Source organism: Psammomys obesus, unplaced genomic scaffold (genome assembly GCF_907164565.1).
Source record: "Psammomys obesus unplaced genomic scaffold, mPsaObe1.curated_primary_1811, whole genome shotgun sequence".
NCBI classification, from domain to species: Eukaryota; Metazoa; Chordata; class Mammalia; order Rodentia; family Muridae; genus Psammomys; species Psammomys obesus.
The window spans coordinates 11,425,301-11,448,400 of NW_026588752.1; the positions used below are offsets into that span (position 1 = coordinate 11,425,301).

The following is a 23,100-nucleotide window of genomic DNA, read 5'->3' on the forward strand; positions in this document are numbered from 1 at the left end:
GCTCAGACTGGATTCCAGCTACCTCCAGGTTACTGATTTTTTTTCCTCTTTCAGCCCCAGTCTATCCAGATAGAAAACAGTTCACTCTAGGATACTGTAGAATGTCATACTGTCATTCCTGGGTCTGAATGAGGGGATAACTGGGTGGATGGTCTTCCAGAGCCTGCTTCATCCCTTCCCCTTCCCCCCAGACCCCATCACAAAGATGGTCTTCATCTACTGATTTCATTTCTGGTATCTAGAGAACCTTTTATTATTAAGTAACAAAAAGTTACCTAGTGTTTTAAAAAAGACAGCCCGGCAGCAGGTGCCCCGGGCGCTGCCTACTCTGCGATTCCTATAGGCCCTTCTAACATGAACTGTCCCATTTATACAGTAAAAGACGCCTCTTGAGGCTCACTGGGCCCTGCCTGTCAGAGGGGGAGAACAGGGACCGCTCTAACTCTGTGACACTCACCTGAGACATGTGAACCACTTCGAACCAGCGCAGGATGCCAGGCAGCTTGTACGCGGTCAGGAAGGAAGTCCTCTCAACCCACATGGACTATGGGGAGAAAAGCAACAGGCTTATGAAATCTGTTACTCCTGGCCCTGGTGGCCTCCCAGGAACCCAGAAGAGAAGAGATGTTGAGGTTCCTTGATACACAGTGACACCTTGACAGTTTGTTTGATTTCTCCCTGGACTTAGGCCCAGTCAGTTTTACCAGGCTTTACTGACAGTCTGAATTCTTAGTCAGTTTTGAATGTGTCCATTTAGCTGGTCTAGGGGAAGAGTCCATGGTATTCACTAGATTCCCAAAAGGATGCTAATTTCTGAAAATATTAAGAACCACAAGCTGAGAGCTGAGGGGAACTTAAAGTCACCTCCTCATTCCAGCCTTGGCCTTGAGGAGAGATGACAGGTCCAAGCTGGGAAATATGTATACAGACAACTAGCGCTCAGGACAGTGACAGCATTTGCTCAGTAAATGCTGCGGCTCTGCAATGGGTGTTTTGGAGGGCTTGCTACAGCCGCACTCTTAGCCCCCTGGAAATGCACAAACGCCATTGACTGCCAAGGTCTTCTGACAGGAAGCCGTGTTACATCTTAGAAAACTCAAAGAATGAGAAGACTCATGCCATCACGTCTGTGATGCCCATGACATGGCCCCTGACTCTGGATCAAGTTCCCTGCCACCGGTGGTTGGCAGAGGTGTGTTCTGATTGCTGCAGGTGGCCAAGGAGGGGAGATACTCACAGCAAACTCGTTTTCTGGGTCTACGGTACCCCTGCGCACAGGCCTGGAGTAGTGGAACTTCTGCACATAATTGGACTTGTAGAAGCTGAAAGACAGGAAGGAGTGGAAGTTTCTGGAAGCCATACCCAGCTGCTGACACCTTAAACATCAGATCTGGCAGAGCCCCGGTGGTGGCATTTCAAGGTCTCTGTTGGAAATCCATTAAAAAAAAAATTGCACAGGGATGCAGGGTGGCTTAGAAGCCGGACTGGCTTTACACCCTGGGCATTTGCAATTCTGGCATTAATGCACCAACAATGGCCTGTGGCATTGTTCCCTGCAGTTCATTGAAGAGTCTAAGAACCAAGCTAAACATTCCCAGAGTGACCTCCAAGGATTGCATTAGGAGCCTCAGCCATTCTCCTTCACTTTTTCTGAATATGTGAGGGAGGATCAATTGTCATTGACAACAGGGCACTGTGCTATCTTCAGCGATGGCCCTGTCCACAGATGCTGGCATGTTGGCATGAGGCTCCCGGAGGAGCTGTGTCTTCCTAGGAGCTACTGGATGGTCTACCCAGAGGGAAGAACAGGGGGTAGGGATGGGTGCAGCCAAGGACCCAACAAACCCCCACCTCATGGCCGACACAGTGACTGTGCAGTCTGATATGAAGCAGTTGGACACCTGCCTGCAGGCTGCTTACTTTGACTTTATCACTGTCAGAGCATATCTGTCATTAACCCACACCCTCACCGAAGGCTGAAAAGATGTCTCTCTGGGAGAATGTGCCCAGCATGCCCAGGGTCACTTTTTCCATCCTTCCACCATCTTGACACCTGCCAATCCACACTACTTACCTCCTTGGGTCCATTCTAGGATTAGCCTGAGCAGAAGGCTCCCACATCTGTTCAGTTTGACGCCTACTGAGGACTTGCTGTACACAAAGCTAGCCACACACCCCCAACCTGTCCCTAGCGTTCATCTCTGGCTTTAGCCTAATTACAGACATAGCCCAGGTAACTGGGGGCAGTTCTTTTCCCAAGAAGGAAAAGCCGGGATAGACTGGCTGAGGGGAAAGGTACTGGGGCCTGCCCTGCCACCAGTTCAACCTCTTGGGGATCCATCCATTCATCTCACAGTAGGCTGTGGGTCTTACTTTATGATCTGGTCAGGCACCGGTTTGTTCTTGAACCTGGGGTGTTCATCCAGGACAGGCTGCACCGTGAAACACTGGATGTCTGATGTCACCTGATTAAGGATTTGAAACATGTTTGTTGGCCACAGGAGAATTCCAAATGTGACAGGAGTCAGCTGAGAGGGTCTAGGACCTTCTAGGACCATGCTTTTATTCAGTAGTCAAGTTGTTGGTGTCCTACAAGGTCCTAATGGCCGCTGAGCATTCACTATGGGTTTTATCAGAGTTGATTATCACCTTGCAACACTGCTCCAGGGCTCTGCTCTAGCTAACGGAATTGCTTAGCAGTGCTTAATCACCGGTATCATTGCTATTGTCATTAACAATAATGCCCTCTAATGAACAGATGGCTCTCTATCAATTACAGTGCAGGGCTTCCCATGGTATCCTTTAATCTCTCCAATTCCACTACACGTCACTGTTAAGCTCAATTGTCCCTGTTGGCTCAGAGAAGTCAGGCAACTTGTTGAAGGTCAAACAGCTTATAAGAAAAGAGTTTATATTTAGGGTTCTTAACTATATGCTTAAAATTCTTAATCATATGCTTAAAATACGGTTTCTTTTACATCCAGCATTGAGGTTACAGGAAACAATGGCCAAAAACACCTCGGGGCATTAATGTCCTCCAACTCCTGACAGCCCCAAAATGACAACCTATAGAAAAAAGTAAGGAATAGCTAGAAGGAATTCTATGACTGATTAGTGATGTCTGCCTCCAGCACAGCCTGCAGGCTGCCAAGGCATTCTGGCTGGAGCATTGCCTGTGGTATTCTAACCCCATCTTTAATCATATTAAGCTGGTCCTATGACAGGCAAAGTGAAAAAAGTCAATGGTCACCAGTTTTATCATTGACCCCTGCTTTCCTTTTGCTATTTTCCATTTCTTCTTCTCCCACCTCTTTCTTTAGGCATTCAAGTTATTTTCTCCCTCTCTTCTACCCAAAGGCCAACACAACTTCAAAAATCTTCCAGCTAGGAAACATGAGCTGCTCTTGCTGACTTTTGAAGACAACCCATGGTAAAAGGCAAATGTTTCTATCTACTCTGGCTCTGTCATGAGCCATTTTCTTCCACGGCTCGCAAGCCCTTTGACTCCATGCCTCTCTTTGCTCAGTTGCCTCTGTGCTAACACATTGCAGGTTGACAGTTTTTACTCTGAAGAGTACTTTCACAAGGAATGAGGAGCCCTCAAAGAGAAAACACTTAACCCATTGGACCAGTCTCACTGGAAACATATCTGCAAACTTTAGGAAAGCCCGGAAAGCCCGACCAGGCAGCTAAGCTGGAAGAGCATTCCCTGTGGACTGGGCATCTGAGTTGTGGACAGGGACTGGCCAATCCATCTCATTGGCTGTGTTCATGGCAAGGACAAGTGTAGCACAAATGGCCCATTTTCAAAAAGCTGTGACATCTAAATATGATACATGATTCAATATGTCAGTGCCTATACATAAACCTTTGTGGAAACATGGCCTCGCTTACTAGCTACATGTGATCAGTGACTGCTCACACACCAGGACAGCAGCTAATGAGCTGTGACAGGGGCACAAAGCTCTCAAGACCTACCTTTACAGAAAGGTTTGTCAACATTTCTTTTAGAGACAATTTTAGACCGTGTGTATTGATCTGAGCTACTGGTACTCATTGGAGAGAAAACTCCAGGCCTGTCCTTGGGAAGCCTATGACATCAGCACCCCAAATTATTTAGCTAGACTCCCCATGCCTGCTGCATGGATTGGCAGCCACAGCAGCCTTCTGCTGGACCTTTGCTTCTAAGTGGCACTTAGGTATCCACTATCTGGATACCTGAGAGAAGATGAGAAACCCGTGACTTCCCCAGACTACCTGTTGACTTTACAAAAACAGAAGCTAAGAGGACCATGTTACTAATTCAAGGTTGTGGCAAGCAGCAGGCCTGGGTTCGAATTGTAGCTAACACTGCTTTCTCACCACAGCTCCACAAGGGCCACACATTTTCTTTTCTTTCGAGACAGGTTTTCCTGTGTAGCCTTGGCTGTTCTGGACTCTGTAGACCAGGCTAGCCTCGGACTCACAGAAATCTGCCTGCTTTTGTCTCCCTGAGTGCTGGGATTACAGGCGTGTGCCACCTCCCCAGCTGTGAGCCGTTCACTTTCTAAACCTCAGTTTTCCTAGTAGTAAAATGCAGAGAACAATGGACTCATCTCAGAGGTATATGATGCGGCAAAGAGAGGAAAATATGACTAAATGTTAAGTTAATGGAAAACAGTTAATAGCATTCTGGTCCCAGTCTTTAAAAAACAAATGATAGTGTAATAGAGCTCTGATTTAAGACAGACAGAACTTGACATTTAAAACTCGCAGCTTCTTTTCTAATTACCCTCACGACCCTAGAAAAACTGCTTCATCTCTGCCTCATATAGTCCTTCGGGTGAAATATGGAAATTTAATACCATTCTAGAACATTCTATGGAGTTTAAGAAAACAATGTTCGTGAAGAACTAGGTCTCCTGAAGAGAACTAGCAAATGCCAGCACTTTCTCTTTGATTTGCCACCTTGTTCCCAGCACTGACTCAGGCCACAGGGCCCTAAATATAATGTCATGGTTGGGGACACATATTCTCTCCTCCGTACCACATCCATAGGCCATGTAGAAGTCTAACACCTGGATTCCATTCCTTGAGCCTTAATAATAATCCAGGACTCACATGTAACACACTGCCCTTTGATGGCAGCCAGCAACCACCAGTTGATCTTTCTCCTGCAAATGGCCATGGAGGGCAGGCAAGAAGGGCAGGCAGGCATAATGAAAAGGTCACAGATGAATATTTATTGCCCAAGGGGAAAATATTTGGATTAAGGTTTTCAGCAGACTAAGCAAAGAGCCATGCAGCCTGACACCCCACTTTAAGAGCTGTAACTTTATCTGTGCTAAAGGGTGAGATGCTGGGGCCCTGGCTGGGATAAGGGGCTTCCAGGCTCCATAGCCCGCCTCATCCTGGCACTTGTGCCCCCTGCCTCCACCATCTTACCTCCTGCTATTCTATGATGACACCAGGCTTGCTGCATGGCTGTTTAGCCACACACACACACACACACACACACACACACACACACACACACACACCAGCCTCAGCTCCTGACTCTGCATGTCGTTCTGTGCCTGGTCTCCCTGCTCCTTTCTTTTTCCTTCATCTGTATCCTTCCCTTCTTTTGGCTTATATCCTTTTCTTTTTCCTTCTGTTAAGTAATGAATACTTACTTTCCCAGAGTGGACTTTGTGCCAAGGACCATGGAAAAGCAGGGGTTAGCATGGAAAACAGGGAACAGTTCTTTTCTGAGGAACAAAAAGGCAAACAAAATAGAGCAAATGAAGAAGAAAACAAAACAAAAAGCAAAAATCAAACAAAGACAGAGAAGACAACTTTAGATAAGGTGACAAGGAAAGGTTCTTCCTGGAGGGAACACACCAAGTTAGGATCTTAGAGGTGAGTGGAAACCAGGGGCTGCGGGAACAGCATTCTAAGCAGAGGGAACGAAGTGAAGAAGGACTAGAGTAAGAACAAGCAGTCCTATTTGAAAAATAAAATGGAGGGGCAGAGAGACCTAAAAGCAGAGGGAGGAGCTGGGAGTGAGGTTGTTGGACAGGTAGGGTCAGGGACAGCCTTGAAGCCCAGCTTAGGGTGGGGTTTATTCTATTGGCAATGTAAAGTCTTTTCAGTCCTTGGGAAAGGCATCTATACACATCTCCTCCCCAGAGCTGGGCCATCCTCCCAGCTAACACTAAGTTTTGGCTGCTTGTGCAGTCATCATCAAGGAACAGGCCCTCTTGGCCTCAGGACCCTGCATGGTTTCCTCTTGGCATGGGTCATACTTTTATGATGAATATCTAATAGTGTAATCAGTTGTACTTATCTCTTATAGCACTATAGCAACTCTGTACCTACCTACCATTTTGGGTGTAAAACTCTGCACAAAGTCAGGTACAGAGTCATGGCACAACAGAGGCTATTCATGATGAGAACAAAGGAATGGGGGAAGGACTGAGTTCACCCATGGGTGTTGTGTTTTGAATGCACCCCTCCATGAGCACCGGGATGCCACTTACATGAGATGTGTAATATATCTACATGTCCTCCTACACACATTAAGCAATCTCAAAATGACCTATGATACCTAAGAGGGTGAATGATGTAAGAGGGTCAGGCTGTCACAGTGTATATAGTATAATGACCCTACTTTCCCCCCTCCAAACATTCCCATGTACGTGAATCTGCGTGTGTATGCCACAGTTACCGTGGAGCAGTTGTACTGAGATGAATTCTCTGGATCCCACACTTGGAGACCCGAATCAGCAACCCGTGACTCCTGTGTCAATTCAGAGCTCTGAAATGGCTCTCATTTAAAGCTCTGGTCAGCCATCTGGCTGGAATGTCCTTTAAGGATACACTGGCCTGGGGCATTCTTCACATCATCTCCTGGGGCAGAAGTTGTGTTCATCTTCTCTGCGTTGGGGAACTGGCTCAAGAGCTGCACCTGGAAGTCCTCTCTTCGCTCATACTCCTTCCCTCGGTAGATGAACACTTTATTCTGCAGAGAAAGGACAACTGTCAGAAATGCCAGGGCCTGGGCATTCCGGGACTTATAACTCAAGCTGAGCTCAAAGGCTTTCAAAATGAGCCTGGGATAATTTGCCATGTCACACCCATTTTATTTACATGCCTTTAAAATTCACCACTTCACTTCTACAAGGCTATGAGGCCTGGGGCTGTGTGCCAAAAGGGACCACTATCTAGGCCCTTTATTATCTGGCTCCAACCCCTGAGCCTATGAAGAGACTCCCTTTACTTTCTCTGACCACATTAGCCTCCTCTAGAAGACAAGTTATCAATGGGGGTGATTTGGGCTACCTGGGGACATTGACAATTCCTGAAATCGTTTTTTGATTGTCATAACTAAGGGTGGTAATGCTCCTGGCAGTAAAAGAAGAGACCAGGGATGCTGCTAAGCACCGCCACAATACACAGGGGAGCCTCGACAGCAAAACATTATAAGGCCCCATATGTCTAGGTGACAAAAGTAGGAAAGCCTGTGCCGGAGCATTGCTTTGTTGAGTCTAATGGCAGATAAGTTCTTCTGCCCAAGCCTAAACCCATAACTTACCTGTATGTGCAACACCAAGCCATCTGAGCATCAGAGGGACCCGGGGACCTTTAAAAGTTCGGATTCCCAGGCCTTACTCTAAACCTGCTAAAGCACAGTCTCTAAGAATCATCCCTGGAATACACACTCCTAACAAGTTCTCAGAAGAGCCTGATTTGCAAATGGCTGGGTAGCTACCACTGCACTACTCAGGATTCCTTTTACCCCCTCACCATCCCGCAGCTATTCATGGCAGTCTCTCCTTAAGTCCGCTATGGCTTCCATGTTGACTGGTGACAGCGAGAGACTTCCTAGACTACACTGAAAACCAAATGAGGCCATGTCAGGGCTCAGATTTGTTATTTTTCTGGTATCTTCCTGACCCCAGACTCACAAACTGGAAGCAATCCTGTGGATATAAACCTGGTGCAAGATAACAGCAGCCATCAACACACTGATTAGAACGGATGCTGCAAGAACCCTGGGGTCCTCAAGATTGTTTTTTTTGGGGGGGGCTACAGGATCAAAATGACTTGTATAATGATACTAAGGGTGTTATTTGTCTTTCTCATTTGATCCTATGTTTGGCTTTCCCGGGGTGTAGGTACCATGTGATGACAAGAAATCAACACTGTTATGGGAACCAAGCCCTTTGTCCTCAGGTCACACTTTAGAGGTATGTGTAAGCAATACAAGCAAAGTTTACTTCGCTTGCTATTTTTATTTTCTTAAGACAGGGTCTCTCTGCATAGCACAGAACAACCTAGACTTTTCTATGTAGAGCAGGTTGCTCTGTCCTCCTGTTTCAGTTACAAGTGTTTCTCACTGACTTTTTAAGTTGAAAAAAAAATGTAGCTGTTATTTATAATTTACATTAACACATGACCCTGTACAGGCTTTTTGTTATTTTTAAGTAAGTTGCCAAACATTTTAGATGTTTTTCTTAGTATTCCTTTTTCTTTTCTTTTTTCTTTTGTTTTGTTTGTTTGTTTGTTTGTTTGTTGTTTGTTGTTGTGTATCCTTGGCTGTCCTAGACTCAATTTGTAGACCAAGTTGGCCTCAAACTTACAGAAATTTGCCTGTTTCTACCTCCCTGAGTGCTGGGATTAAAGGCATACACTGCTATGCCCAGCTAGTTTCTGTTTTTCATATGGTACACATTTGTAGAGATAGCTCCCAAACAAAGAAATGATCCACGACTTCAACAAATGTTAAGAGAGCAAAGTTATCCTATGACCACAGAGAATGTTTATAATGCCTTCATAGCAGATCTCACCAAGTCTTTCTTTGCATGCTTCACGCCTGCAATGGGGACCTCACTACTCCTCCCGGCAGCTCCATTTGTGGTAGAAGAAACCACTGATGGCTAGGGTGGTAGAACTTAGGACTCTTCTGAGGACAGTGGTAGCCCTTAGACAACAGAGCTCCTGAGCTGTGGTCTTCCAAGCACAGAACAGCTATGATCCCAAGGGTCCCCCAGACCCTAGTCTGAGTCACCAGCAAACCCACCCGCAGAAAGGAGGGGAATCCCTGGCCATAGTATCCAACAGCAAAGTAGTCTGGTTTGGGTCTGAGGATTTTCATGATGTTCTCATAGAATTTGGCCTGCTGCTTCTGAAAGAAAGGAAAAAAACAAAACAAAACAAAACATGACTTGCAGCATGACAATACAGATGTGTATCCAAGGCACATTCAGCTGAAAGAATCTACAGTTATGACATTAGCCTCACCCAGGAACCAATATACCAAGCACAGCTAAATGTGGCATGCCTGCGGCTGTGCCTGTAATTACAGTGGATAGAGCCATGCTTAGAGCCCATGCCCACTGTGCTAGGCAACCTACTTGCTGGAGCGCATTTACCCATTTCATACTCATGCCATTCTTGTGAGCATCTGCAGTGCTTGAAGTAAGAAATTGGCAGCTAGCCCGTATGGAATTGACCTCAGTGAGCTCCAGCTGGTGGCCTTGCCATTCGCCACTCTACTCCCTTCTCTGTGAATATGTGGCAGTGACAAGCATTTCTGAGAGTACATGGATGTCCAAATGTCTCCGGGTAGAGACATCTTCCTGTGTGGCCACACCTAACATATTTTGTCCACTCCAAAAGGTGTGTGCTTTCCAAACGTTCGGATCCCTAGAAGCAGTTTGCAGTGCACTCCGTGTTTCACAGCACCTGGCAATTGCTATTAGTCCCAAAGAAATCATGATATGGCAAAACATGTGAAGAGAGGTGTCACAAGAATTACTTGACATAGCATAGACCGTACATGTGGATCTAGACAGGCGCCTCGGTGTTATGTGCTTCATGCAGGATGCGGTATGTAGGATGCCCTAGCATGTGTCCATGTATAAACTCACACATTTGGAAGCCTGCACGTCTCTGTGTCTGCAAACAACTGTATATTCAGGGGTACTGTCACTGAGTGTTCGTTGGCACAGTCACGTTTGTAGTTGAGTCATCAAATACACACAGAGCTAAGAGCTCAGCAGACTTCCACATGATTACCACTCTAGTCCCTGATCCCCAACCCTAGCTGTTGATCCTCTTGACATTTTGATTCTCATTTTATCATTTTCCTGGAGATGCTGACATTGGCCTTTATGGGCTGAGAGGCAAAGGCCTGAGAACCTGGCACTTGGATAACCAGGAATTGTATGGAGGGTGATAAGGAATGAAGGAGCAGCCTGAACGCTCTGTATTTCCCCTGCTGAGCCCAGCTCCATGCTTATCCCTGATTTCTGCAGCGCATGCAGGGAAGGCTGGTCCCTCTACTTCTGATTTCCCCCACCAAATCCCAAGCATCAACATGCTAATGGGAACAGCCAGATGGGAAGCATGTTAATGTGATTTATCTGTTCACCGAAAAGCACAAAGTTGTGCTTTTATTTAATCGGTTTGGTGATTTGTGGAACTTTTACTGCAAACGTAACAGAGCGTTTATTGGGAGTGCAACAGCTGCCGCAGCTGCGGCTCCATCTAACAATGGAAGGGTGATGCTCACCATGGCCTCACTCAGGCCCTTCTCCATCTTTCTGTTTCCCTAACCCAAAGGCCTCTCTGTCTGTCTCTGAGCTGAGGGAGTACTGGACATGGCTTTCGGGGGAGGTCTTACCAGGTTCTGGCTGAGCAGCTCGTAGTCAAAGATCTCCATCTCATACTGTTCGGCCAGTTCCTTGCACAGGCTGATAGCCTCTTCCCACATCTGCAGGATCATCATGGAGACAATGGTGAGAGGTGGCTCAGCTTCTCAGAGCCTCTGCTCAGAAGTGACTTGAGCCTAGCCATGGCCCTCAAGAGTTGCATTGCAGACATCTTCGTACCCGGCCTGAGCTCTCACACAGAGCAAGCCTGGGACTTGGTAGTAGTATAACCTTTCCCTGGCTTCTCATCCTGCTCCATTAATGGATAATGGAGTAGGTTGTTTAAACGTACTCTGATTCTTCCTAAATACCTGTCACTAACAGCAACCTCATATTCCAAGTGAGAAACAGAGGTTCATCTGCCCAACTGGGAGTGGGCTTGGAGGCCAAACACATTTGGTTCCATTCACTGCTTTGTAAGTACTTGATGACTTATATATTCACTCCTGGAGTCCCCCACCTCTTCAGAGTACAGGTTAAGCAGGGGAAGCACCAGAACCCTTTTCTAGAAAGGGGTGGTTCCCAGTGAAGTGGACAAATGGCCTGAGGTCAGAGAATATCTGGGGATGAAGTTGGGTTCCAATATTCGCTGTGTGATTTCCTCCTCTGTCAGTCAGTGTCACTTCTTAAAATGGAGATGTGGTTGTGGAAGTAAGTAGGGAACAGCATAGAAGTTTAGGTAAGAATGTACTAGGGCGTTAAAACATAACATCAAAATTTCCAAAGTGAGTTTTCTCCGTCTTTAAAATAAACTGAAAATATGGACGCCAGACACAGGGGCTTCTTCTTTGCTGCTTGACTTTAAGTCAGAGGCATCAGTAAGCTCTGCAGCCAGGCATGGGGAGAGGCAGGGCTGGCTGGAAGCTGGACAGTCTCAAAGGATACCCGTTCCCATTGCACACTGGGTTTAAAACAGAAAATGCACCTAAATGGAGATGCTGGGGGAGGCGGGGGAGGAGAGAGTGGAGGCTGCCAAAATTCATCGTGAGCTTCTTAACGAAAGTGCTCTCTGCATCCAAGCATAAAAATAAATAAAACCAAGTGTGGAGCAGAGGAGCCATGGCAGTAAACCCAAGACAGCTTAGTGAACAGCATAAAAATGCTTTATGTGCCAGGAGGACCCCAGTTTGCAGGCTTCATCCTGAACAAGAAGGTTGGGTAATGATCCTGGCTGGGCCACAGGGCTGTTGGACACAACAGTCTGTGCATGTGTGTGTGTGTGTGTGTGTGTGTGTGTGTGTGTGTGTGTGTCTTTGTCAGCTTCCCACCAACACAGTAACAGGAAGAATAAGGTCGTGTGCTAAGAGATTTCTAAAAGGCTAAGAGGAAACAGGGCAGCAGTCAGATTCCCAGCATTCCCTCCAGTCCTCTGGGACCTCTGGCAGTCACTGATCTCACTGGGCCTTACATGTCACATATGGAACAGTGACGGGGTTCTGGGGACAGTGCATGGACATCCATCAATCTGTGCAGTTACTGAACAGGTACAAAGATGGGAGGGAGACACCATTTCTGCTCTCGTGGACATGAGAGGTGAGGCAAGAGGAGGGAGCCGGAACTGTTGGGTTTGGAGAGGTAGTATATCAAGCGACGTCAAGATGGACTTACGGAGTGGTGGCCTGCGTGTGTCTGTAGGGGAGGGAAGCTGGGAGAAGCTAAAGAGTTTAGGATTTATTCTAGAAGTTTTCGTGGCCATGTCTTTCAGGGTGAGCTGCACCATCTACTGCCTCCTTCATGCTCCCAGGCACCACCACATTCTCCTGTCCCTACCCTCATTATTTTACAATATCAACAAGACGTGCAAAATCTTACAACAATTGGCATGTCTGTTTTAGCAACAAGGCAATAAGTGCTTTCAGCATGGGGCGCTTGTTCCTTTTTCCTCTGATTGGCACAGGTGGCTGAGTCAAATTCCTAGCTAGAGACAAACCTTATCCCCCCCCATGTGGCTCTCCCAGCAGGACTGATGTAATCAGCAATAAACAAATAGAAAGCTTTTATTTGATGGCTAATGGGGCAAGAGGTTGGAGAGATGGCAGAGTCTCTGCCCTCAAGAGGCTTATAATCATAAATTACAGAACAGTCTTTTTCAACTGCTGAGCCTTAGGAATTTATAAGCCTTCTGTAGACATTACCTCATTTCATCATTCGGGGGAAAGTGGGAAGAGGAAACTAAGACAGAGGCAATGAACTGCAGAGGCAGGACAGACCTAAACCAAGCGTCCAGTGGTATCTTGATAGATGGTAAAAAGTCTTGCCAGTCACAGGGAAGCAGGTTTACGTGTGAGCTAGAGGACTTTCAAAAAACTTCAGAAATGAAGTGGCACAGTTAGAAAGCAATGGTGGCCACTGAGGTTTAACAAGATGACATTGCTTCCCAGCAGCTACCATGATGGCATTTATGACATTTCTCCATCTAGTTTTCACCTTACAATTAAGAATCAGATACTGTTACTGTCTCGCCATGGTAGAAGGAGAACTAGCATGTCGGAGGGGCCAAGCAGAACTATGGATAGACACAAGGGATGAAAAGCCCAGGCATGAAGGTTCTGCACTGTGTTACCTACAGGGCAGATGGTGGCCTTCAGGTTGGAGCTGCCTAAAGGTCTTCTGGAAGCTAGGGCTGGGTAGCTTTATTTCCTGAGCAACCCTGCCAGAATCCTTGCTGGAAAAAATCAATGACAGCACAGTGTCACCATGAATCTTCCCATTTACCCAACACGTATCACCTGCTTCTGCGAGTAAGGTTCTATTTTAGCCGCTAGGCATCCAATAGTGTATGACGCAAAGTCTTTGCAATTTAGGTATTCCAGAGTAAGGAGCCAAAGAGTAAGCAAGGCAGTCTCATGCAAGGGGAATGCTATCAACAGTGGCATAGTGCTTTTCTGTGAATGGATAGAATGAGAATGAGAATGGATAGCTCAGGGTAGGGGCACTGAGGGTGGATGGGGAAGCTCTTTACATTAGGCATCTAAGTAAAACCCTGAAGAGTGAAAAGATCTGACCTACCAGTGGATAGATGTGGACAAAGCAAATACAATGGTCCAGGTATTGAAGTGAGGAGGACTAAGTCCAGAGCACAGAAGAAACCTGTCCCTCTCAATGGCCAGTGCCCCAAAATGAGAAAAGACAGAAGGTTCCAATTACCTTTCCTTTGTCAAAGTAGCCTATAATGGTCTCATAGAGTGTCTCCTTCAGCTGCCGGTGGGTCTGGGGGTGTTGCTGGCCTGTCTGCATGACCTGTGAGGCACACTGTTCATCTGACCACTGCAAAGAGAACACAGGGAGGAAAAACAGAGCTAAGTGACATCAAGGACAGAAATCTTCCCAGGATGAAAGGCAGAAACCACCCTATCCAGGCCCTATCCTTCCCCGCCCCAGCCCAGCTCATCTTTGAAAACCCAGGGTTCCATTGGGGAAGCTTCCCTCATAAGTATGAGTCCTCAGGAAGCTTGGAGGTTGCCCTCCAGCAGTCCTGATGATATAAGACAGAGCAGATGAACCAGGGACCATATGCCATGAGAACATCCCCACGAGGAGCAAGACAACGCCTCACAGACAACTTCTGCTGGCCTCCCCAGGGTCCCAGTGTCTATAGTCAGACTGATGCTGTCTGCAATTTGTATTTGTGAAGTGATTTTGATTTTGACTAAATTGGGTATCTTTGGCTTTCTAGTGGTTTCACAGTGTGGAGTTTGTAAGGATTTTCTCTATATCCTAATGAGACATGGCCCCAGCACTTCAAAAGCCAAATGAAAGAATTCCTTGCATTTGCAACAACATTCTGTAGACATGGAAAACAGTTCAGTGGGCACGCTAATGATTTATCCTTGGAAACAGGTTGGATGCTATATGTCCTGGGGACTATTGCAGTTATTGAAAGCAAAGGTCATTCAGCCCAGCTGGGAGCAGGTAAAAGAGCAGACAAGTATGCTGCCAGGTCGGGAGTTCGGGGGCACCAAGAAAAGGAAAATTCACTTTTCCCCCTCTTTTGATTCTTTCTCCTATTTTTTTTAAACCTCTTCAACTTGCTGTGAGGACTCGGTGGGGATCTCAGAATGGGTATCTTCCTGGGACAGCACCTTGAGAAGCCAGGTGTGGAGGAGGAGTGTGTAGGCAGCTTCCGTGTAATTGTCACAGTCCAGGTGAAGATCGCGGAGTTTATACAGGTACCTGCGTGTGGGAAAATGTGATGAGTTACAAGATATGGTGACAAGGTATCTGGTAGGGACAAGAAGGAACAAGAAAGAACACATGGGCTCTCACACAGGGCACAGGGAGTTCTTCAGTCTAGCCATCCAGCCTTCTACATGAGTGGTAATGACAGAACCCAGCATTTGTTGGACCCTTAGTATGCGCCAGGTACTATGCTACGTGACTTCTCCCCTTTTACTCCTGAAGCAAGGTCTTGCTATGTAGACTAGGCTAGCCTGGAACTTGCTATGTATGCCAGGCTGTCTTCAAACTCATGATCCTCCTATAACACCCTCTTATGTGCTGGGATTACAGGCATGCACTATGATGCCCAGATTTGTGCTAAATGTTTTAAATGCTTTGGACCATCTTTTATGACATCCCTACGATGGGCCCATTAGGTATATCCATATTCTGATGAAAACACAAACAAAAACATGAAGTTAGGGGCTATCCTGTACATAGTTCTATTATAGAATGGCCTGCCCAGTGTGATATGATGGAAGTAAAGGAAGGAAACACATGTGGCTTCTCATGCATCACATGTTCACACACACAAAGTGCTGGGGTGTGAGTTTAAGTATCGGCTCAATCGTTGTAAGAGTCCACAAGAATGAAATTCATAAGGGGACACTCCTGTGCTCTTTTTAGAGGGTTCTGATAAAGTATAAAAGAGAGTAGAGCAGGGAAAGAGAAAGGGTAGAGAGGCCTCGAGCGGTTCACGGAGAGAATCCGGTATTTGGACACACTGACATCCCCACCTCCTATTTCTTTGCAAGTAGCATTACAGCTCTGAACCCTGAGAAAAATCCTGAGCAAAGGAACTAAGAGCAGAGTCAAGTGATAGGGAGAGGAGCTTTGATAAATTATTGAGAATTGATCTGACAGTAACAAGTAATGATGGACTGAAGCTTCTGAGCCAGCGAGTCAAAAATAAAACTTTCCTTAGTATAAGCTCACTTTCTCAAAGTCTGTCACAGTGATGGAATGCTGACTGATACAAGGTTGTTCCAGAAGGATTTCTAGCCAGACATCTAGAAATTGAGCTGAGGTAGGTGGTAAGTGGGGAAGCAGCCCTGGCTTCAACTCATCCTGCCAGCATTGACCTGAAGATGAGAAAACTGAGGCCTGTGTTTGAACAGAGACAGGGAGAGAGAGAGAGAGAGAGAGAGAGAGAGAGAGAGAGAGAGATGCTGTTTTTACAACCATAGCAATATCTTTCCACTCTTCCCCAACCCACAGTGCTCTGCTGATAACAGTCATCAGTGAAGTCGCACATGACCTCCAGAGAGGGTTTGGGATTTAAGAACACCCCTTCTTCATACATGGCTCAATCCTCCTATCTCGTTGTTTCCCTACCAACCACCCATTAGACCCCCTTGATGTCTGGGCTCAATGACCTCCAGTACGGTATCTCAAGGGAGATTCCCCCACCCCCGCTACTTCAACTCCTGAACCAGCTAAGGCCCCTTCACCTCTCCTTTGTTAATCTCAGGGCTGACCATCTACTCTACAGACCCAAAGAAGAAATTTTAATGAGCCCGCCAGTGCTACTGAGTCAGATGCCCTCATGCTTGAATGCGGTGCCATAGGGAACAACAAATCGCATGGCCACAGCTGCATTTAAAAGGGCCACCACCCAAAAAAAAGGTGACAACTGTCAGGTGGAATGAGGGTACAGTGTTGTGATTTCTCAGCTTTTCAGGAAAAGGAACTGTTGACTTTTATAAAGTCTCTGGGTGAAAAATGTTGGCAACCAATTAAGTGTTTTAAATATACCTGCCAAATACAACTGGCTTCCAGAGCGTCCACTGCCACATCTGGAGTGCACCAATATGGCGGCTTTCCTAGATTAACACAGACTTCAGTCTTTAAGCCTGTGAGGGTCTAAGACTTACCATCTGTGTTTCTGAAGTGGAAAAGAGGAGAGAGGTTAGAGAGAGGAAGCCTACACAGGGCATGAAGCATAGAGCCTCTCATCTCACCCTTGAAGCAGAAAGCAGAATGATTTTTATTTGTTTGTTTTTACAGAAACATACACACATACCAGTGGGGTGGAGCCCAAAAGGCTGTTCTGGCCCCAAAGCTTCATGTGTTACAAAACTCAGGACAGCCTCTAGAATGACTTTCTCAACATAACTGCACCAGAGTAAAGCAAGAACCTAAACACAGTTGCGGTAAGAGCAGAGTGAGTTCAGGTAGACAGGCTTAGCTTTTGACAGGACATGCTGAGGCTGTGGTCTTGCAGGAAGGAACAGGGAGGCCTGTGGCCAAGAATTCATTGTTGCTGGTTATTGTAGAAAAATGTTGGAAACAATGGAACTGTTCAACAATATAGGACTGGCTATGTAAATGACAGCATGTTCTAGAAAGGAAATTTTATAGTTTCATTACAAGTGAAGCTGAAATACATCTTGTTGAGTAAAAAAAGGGGAAGAATAAATTATTAGTACTATAGCTCCATTTTTGCAGAAATAGCATACACACAGAACTAGATGTATATATAAGCATAAAAAGTCTGAAAATATGTATGTATTTTAGAAATTTATTTCATATTTTGTTTTGCTAGTCTGTATTTTATGAGGCTTTTTGTTTTGATAAAAAGTTTATGTTACTTTTATAATGAGTAAAAAAATAAGGTTTTTTTTTGCAGGAAAAATATGAGATATTGAGAAAATTGCCAAAGTGGTTTTTTTGTTCCAGTCTAATGCCCTTAGAAAAGCTTCTCATAATAAACTTAAATACCTAGGAAATGCCTCGCAGGAAACAGACATATGCCACATGGTGTTTTTCTTCCTTTTAGTTGTTTGTTTGTTTGTTTGCTTATTTTCCTATCAGATCTTCTTTGTGTGTGTACATGTGTATGGTATGTATGTAGAAGGGTGTGTGTGAGTCACAGCACATGTGTGGAGGTAAGAGTACAACATGAGAGAATCAATTCTTTCCTTCCCCTGTGTAGGTCTCAGGGATGGAACTCAGGTCTTCAAGGGATTAGAAGCAAGCACCTTTCCTTGCTTAGCCATCTCACCATCCCCCTTTATTCCTTTCAAAGCAAGGCAGCTAAGGCTGGCTGTGTTGCTGCACTGAAGAGGATTTCCCCTGCTGTCTCAGAAGCGAATGAATGCACAGCTCAAATGACACAGTTTAAGGGAAATGCACAGAGAAGGACAATAGGAAGTCTGAGCCCTTTAGGGAACTGCATGGGGAGAACAGAAGGTGCCACCAAGTCTTAGGAAATTGAGAGGAATCAGAACACCAAAAGTCAGGTGCTAAGAAGCTGAGTCTAAGTTCTGTATCAGAGGCAGCAGGAGCAGTGACAGACACTGAGAAGGGAGGGAACAGAGGCCAGGGCTTTGCGAAAAAAAATCTTACCTTACATACATCGCTTCCCGGTTGTTATCTTTGTAGAAATTCTAGGAGGGGGAGGAAAACAGTATTGAGTGCTTTTCTTTGCAGGGCTTCGGGGAAAGAGAACACAGTGATGGGAACAAGAGAAAGATGGCTGTCTGCTATCTGGGGATCCCAAGAAGGAACAAAAAGTTCACTTTGCTGAATGCATCCAACAGCCTCATTGGAAGACTTTGCTCTCCAAGTTACTTCCCCGACTGTAGAGGCACAGAGCCAATGTCTCAGTCATCACATATTCAGGGATGCAGCAAGCTATTTGATAAGCTGGGTGGTAGGCTGGCGAGGCTGGGAACAGTCAACTTTAAAAGGCAGCCTGGCTTAAATGCAGACACTCAAGAACATATCCTGATTCTGAGAGCACACAGCCTTCTGGAGTTATGTGATTCCATTGCTAAATCACTTAAATTTGACAGTGTCCAGGAGATAGCCCAGTGCCAGCTGAGATGTTATTGTTTGTTTATTTGTTTGTTTTGTTGCTGTTGTTTAAAATGTGCTTTTTGTTGTTATTGTTTTTGGAGGTTGTCTCAGTATGTAGCTCCAAGGTGGTCTCAAATGCATCTTCTTCCCACATTAGCCTCCTAGAACTCCAGATCCCAATAGGCCTGGCTCTTAGAAGCTATTTACTGACTACTTACTTATTTATTTTTATTATCTATCTATCTATCTATCTATCTATCTATCTATCTATCTATCTATCTATCTATTTCTATCATCCATCCATCCATCCATCCATCCTTCCATCCATCCATCCTTCCATTTATTTAACTTAAGAGTCTGTGTGTATGCTTGTATGCCACATGTGTGTCACCGCCTTGAGAAGCCAAAAGAAGGTATCAGATTTCCTAGAGCTGAAGTTACACTCAGCTGCAAACAGCCTGACATGGCTGCTGGGAATCAGACTCGGGTCTTCTAGAAGAGCAACACATGCTCTTAGCTTGCTGAGGCATCTTTTCCCAGTTAGGGGCCATTTAGACTGGGAGTTTTGCTGGACTCTGCTACTGGAGGTCCGAGTTTTGTGACAACTGAAAACAAATCCTTACAGATTCCGAGGCAATCTAAGAGCCACTTGTGCTCCTGAGGCTCAGAGAAGGGCAGTAACTCATTTCAGACCATGTGGGCCATGGGACAGTGGTGCCCATCAGCATGACCTCTCCTGATCCTTGCACTCCTCCTCTCTTACTGCTCTGGATGGCTCAGCCCCAGGCATGTCCTGGTCTGGCTAATGAAGGTCAGCTTCTTCAAGCATCTCCTGAGAGGAACTGGAAAACCCCTCTCCCTGCTCTTTATGTAAATCAGGTGTGGTGGAGTTATTAGCATTGAATTCTTTTCTGCTGAAGTCAGGATTTTTAAAGTCCCTTTGGCATACTGAAAAATCAATGGCAATATCTAAGCTGTTATAAAACAGTCCACATCAAATAGCAGAGGCCACAGAAGAGAGCTGGAGGGGAAGAATTTGTATTTCCAGAGTGCCGGGAATGGTAGGTGGCACATGTAATACACTAGCTCCACTGCTATCTTCCTTCTATGGAATGTATGAAGTCCTTAAAGAAGATCTGCACATCCTCCTCTTCATAGGAAAGGAAATGGAGGCACAGAAAACCTCAAGACAGAGTACAGATTTTAACCACCTGTCTGAGTTCCACAGCAGTTAGCCCCGCTTCTCTTCCAAGAGCAGAAGTGAGACCCAAGCTTAGCCTGAAGTAGAATATGGGTCCAACTTGCTCCATGGGGACCCGGCTGTTACTCACCAGCAGGTTCACTGTGCAGCTCATACGGTTGTCTTTGCTCTCATCTGTCATCACTCCGCGGTAATCCAGCAACTTCTCCAGCAACCCTTTGACCAAGCTCACGAAGTTCTCCACCGACTTGGCAATGGTTGGGTGCTCCGCCGTACACTCCATCAGGCTGTGAGGAGCAGAGCAGGGTGCTGAGCTCGCACTGGGAAGCTGTGTGACTGTTGGATGCAACACTACACGACTGGCCAGTGAACTCAAGCTCAGGGTTGGCATACTCACCCAAACAGTAATCTATCCACACAGCACAGCAAACATTCTTATACAATCAGAGTGGGGAAAAAAAAATTCTGTGTGGCTGCTGGTGGGGAGGTGGGCAGTGGGACACGGTTAAATTCACACTCACAGTAGTAGTACAGCAGGGGGACTATTTTGGGTAGTGATTTTCACAACATCTAGCAATGTTTCACATGTATATATCTTCTGATTCAACAACTTTACTTCATGGTGTCTTTCCTAACAGGACTCTGTGCTGTAGAAACATTTCTAGGACTATACCAGGGTTTATTTATAGAGTTGTAAAATTGTATAAGATAGGGAAACAGCTGCAACCATCAAGTAGGAAATGGTTAGGTAAATTGAGGTATTTTTTTTACACAACATGGTTCTATGAAGCCATTAAAAAGTATTAGGGAATGAATTCGTGACATAAAGAGCTCTATAAAATATATGGCTAAACGAGATGCGTAAGTATCCAACAGTTTTATTTTATTTAATTAATTGTTTCAGAGCTGACCCTGTCCCAGGTGCTATTCTTAGCATCATAAAAAGATGAACGTCTTTAGTATCTCATCATGGGCTAATGAAACGGGGCATTTACAAGTATGCCATACTATGGGATGCTGAAGTCACACTGTTGATATTATTGGTAGCCCGGGTACAGCATTCCTGTTTCCATCATCCAACACTGTGTGTGGGAACCCACAAGGTATCACAAGACACACCATCAGGAAGGATAAACACCAGTCATTTAATCGTGGCCCCCTCTGGTGAGGGATGCCGGTGGAGAGGGAAATGCTTTGTTTTCCCATTTAAACATAGGATCGTTGACTGGAAAAAAAAAAAAAAAACTTCATAAAATTAATATAAAAATTTACCTGTGCCATCCTTAAAACACCTATCAGCTGCTTAATATGGTAGTAGGCACAGAGTAGTGGGGGACAGTGACACCAATATGTAGAGAACCATGCCCACCCCAAGTCAAGGTGGGAGTCAAACAAGTTAAACTTGGAGCAATGATGGTTCTCCTCAGTCACCTGTGTGGGTGCCTGGCATTGTGCTGATCCCTTGGGGAATTTCAACAACTAGACATTCTTCCTCCATGTTTACAGAAGACAGTAAGGAAGAAAAAGGTTGAAAGGTCAACCGGAAGTTTAAGTGGTGACCTTAGGAGTGAAGCCAATCACTTTTAGATCTGGGAAGAGATTTTCCCATAGACACTGCAGTCTGTTGGGTGTCTCAGGCCCCCCAGGCTACTGGGTTTATTTCTAGTTATTCTCCTCTAGACAGTGAAAGTTCCCAAGAGATCTTAGGAGAAAGGTGAATAAAAACAAGGACTTTGGAGGGTCATTTAGTTCCAGAAGCCATGCCAGGCTGCAAGGAGGTGACTTTTCAAACTGTGACTGGATCAGACACATCCATCTTGCCTTGGGAACAGCACTTGCTCCCAGCTCTCAACAAGAAATGCAAATAGCCTGTGATTTACACATGTCTGCTTCAGCTGCAGCTGTACCAACTTCTTCCAGACAGCCACTTCCAGCCCTCTTCCCCACTCTGATGATAATTCAGACAGGCTCCGTCCCGGGTTTGTTGTGGGATTCCAGGCAAAGGGCTCGCCTGGTTCCAAGCTCGACTGGAACAAGAGTTCTCAGTCCTGCAGCATGCTAGGGTATCTGGGGGAACTTTCACAAAGCCATGGCCAGCCTAAGCCACATCTTTGGAACCCCTGGAGGCTGGGGTGGCAATGATTCGTTCTGAGGCTCGCCAGGTGAGTCTAGCATTTAGCCAGCGTTGGGGACCACTTCCATGATCAGCTTTGCACAGTGCAGCCTATGTGGATGTCATCAGAACATCTTCTAATGGGATCTTATTTGGGACTCTGGGCTGAGCTCTGAGACCCTGCTACTTAGTTCTGAATGCTGCAGGGCCCTGGGCCACCCTGTAGACACACAAGGGTTTAAAAGATTTGTCTTGAGTACCTTGGTGTCTTTGTTCTCTCAGTGTGAGCAGCTTTCCTGCTCACATTGTTGAGGATTGTGAGCTGGACTATCACCCATCTACCCACTCAACCAACCTGTCTGGCTCTACAAACTATGGGTTTGGAGCTCATCAAGACCCAAGCACCTGGTGGTTCTCTGTGGGCAGGGGAGGCCCATGGAGAGATAAGAATAAACTCCAGGCTGCAACACTGGGTGGCCTTGCACTGAAAGTCACTTTCCCTCCTGACACCATGCTAAGCCTGTTTCACTGTTTGTCCTGTCTGAATCCCCACAATTCCTTAAGGCAGTCATTAAGTTGACCCCTAAACCATACGTGAAACGTGAAGCCCCTGGGGCTGGGTTCTGATGGCTGTCCTATCAAGGTCACACAACTCTCTTCTTTGAAGTCCATAAGTGACAATAAGGAAGCTGTGGGAATTGTGGGCCCATGTGGATGATTCCTCCCTTGATGAATGGAGTATGCTGACCTCATCCATTTCAGGTCAAGGCCATGGGGACTAAAACAGTAGAACTCTCTGGAATTATACACTAGGTATAATATGCCTCTAGAGAGAGGAGTCTTATTAGTCCATCCAATTTGGAAGAAGAACTCTGAGCGTAGGAAGGACTGGGGTGCTCTGTAAGTCCATAGTGTACTGTTCAAAAGCAGGTGAAGTCTAAGTCTCAGCCCCATTCTATGTCTAAGCCTTGTTCCCAGGTCCAAAACTGTAGCTGGCACAGGGCGAGAAGCCCCATTCTAGTCACAATTGTGCCATCTAACTTCTAAGCTGAACAAGAACGCTGGATCTGTCTAGAGAGGTTCTAAACCAG

General features: G+C 45.9%; 1 protein-coding gene across 1 annotated transcript in view; it reads right to left on the reverse strand.

Moving 5' to 3' along the window:
* Nucleotides 1-23,100, reverse strand: part of Dock2 (dedicator of cytokinesis 2) — a 403,875-nt gene that overhangs the window by 18,571 nt on the left and 362,204 nt on the right. Inside the window, exons 35-44 of the mRNA XM_055604610.1 lie at nucleotides 20,027-20,183; nucleotides 18,243-18,283; nucleotides 14,759-14,849; nucleotides 13,824-13,943; nucleotides 10,649-10,738; nucleotides 9,044-9,148; nucleotides 6,841-6,982; nucleotides 2,374-2,455; nucleotides 1,238-1,322; nucleotides 458-544 (exon numbers count right to left, since the gene is read on the reverse strand). Coding sequence (XP_055460585.1) covers nucleotides 458-544; nucleotides 1,238-1,322; nucleotides 2,374-2,455; nucleotides 6,841-6,982; nucleotides 9,044-9,148; nucleotides 10,649-10,738; nucleotides 13,824-13,943; nucleotides 14,759-14,849; nucleotides 18,243-18,283; nucleotides 20,027-20,183 — 1,000 coding nt within the window. The remainder of the gene's footprint in view (nucleotides 1-457; nucleotides 545-1,237; nucleotides 1,323-2,373; nucleotides 2,456-6,840; nucleotides 6,983-9,043; nucleotides 9,149-10,648; nucleotides 10,739-13,823; nucleotides 13,944-14,758; nucleotides 14,850-18,242; nucleotides 18,284-20,026; nucleotides 20,184-23,100) is intronic.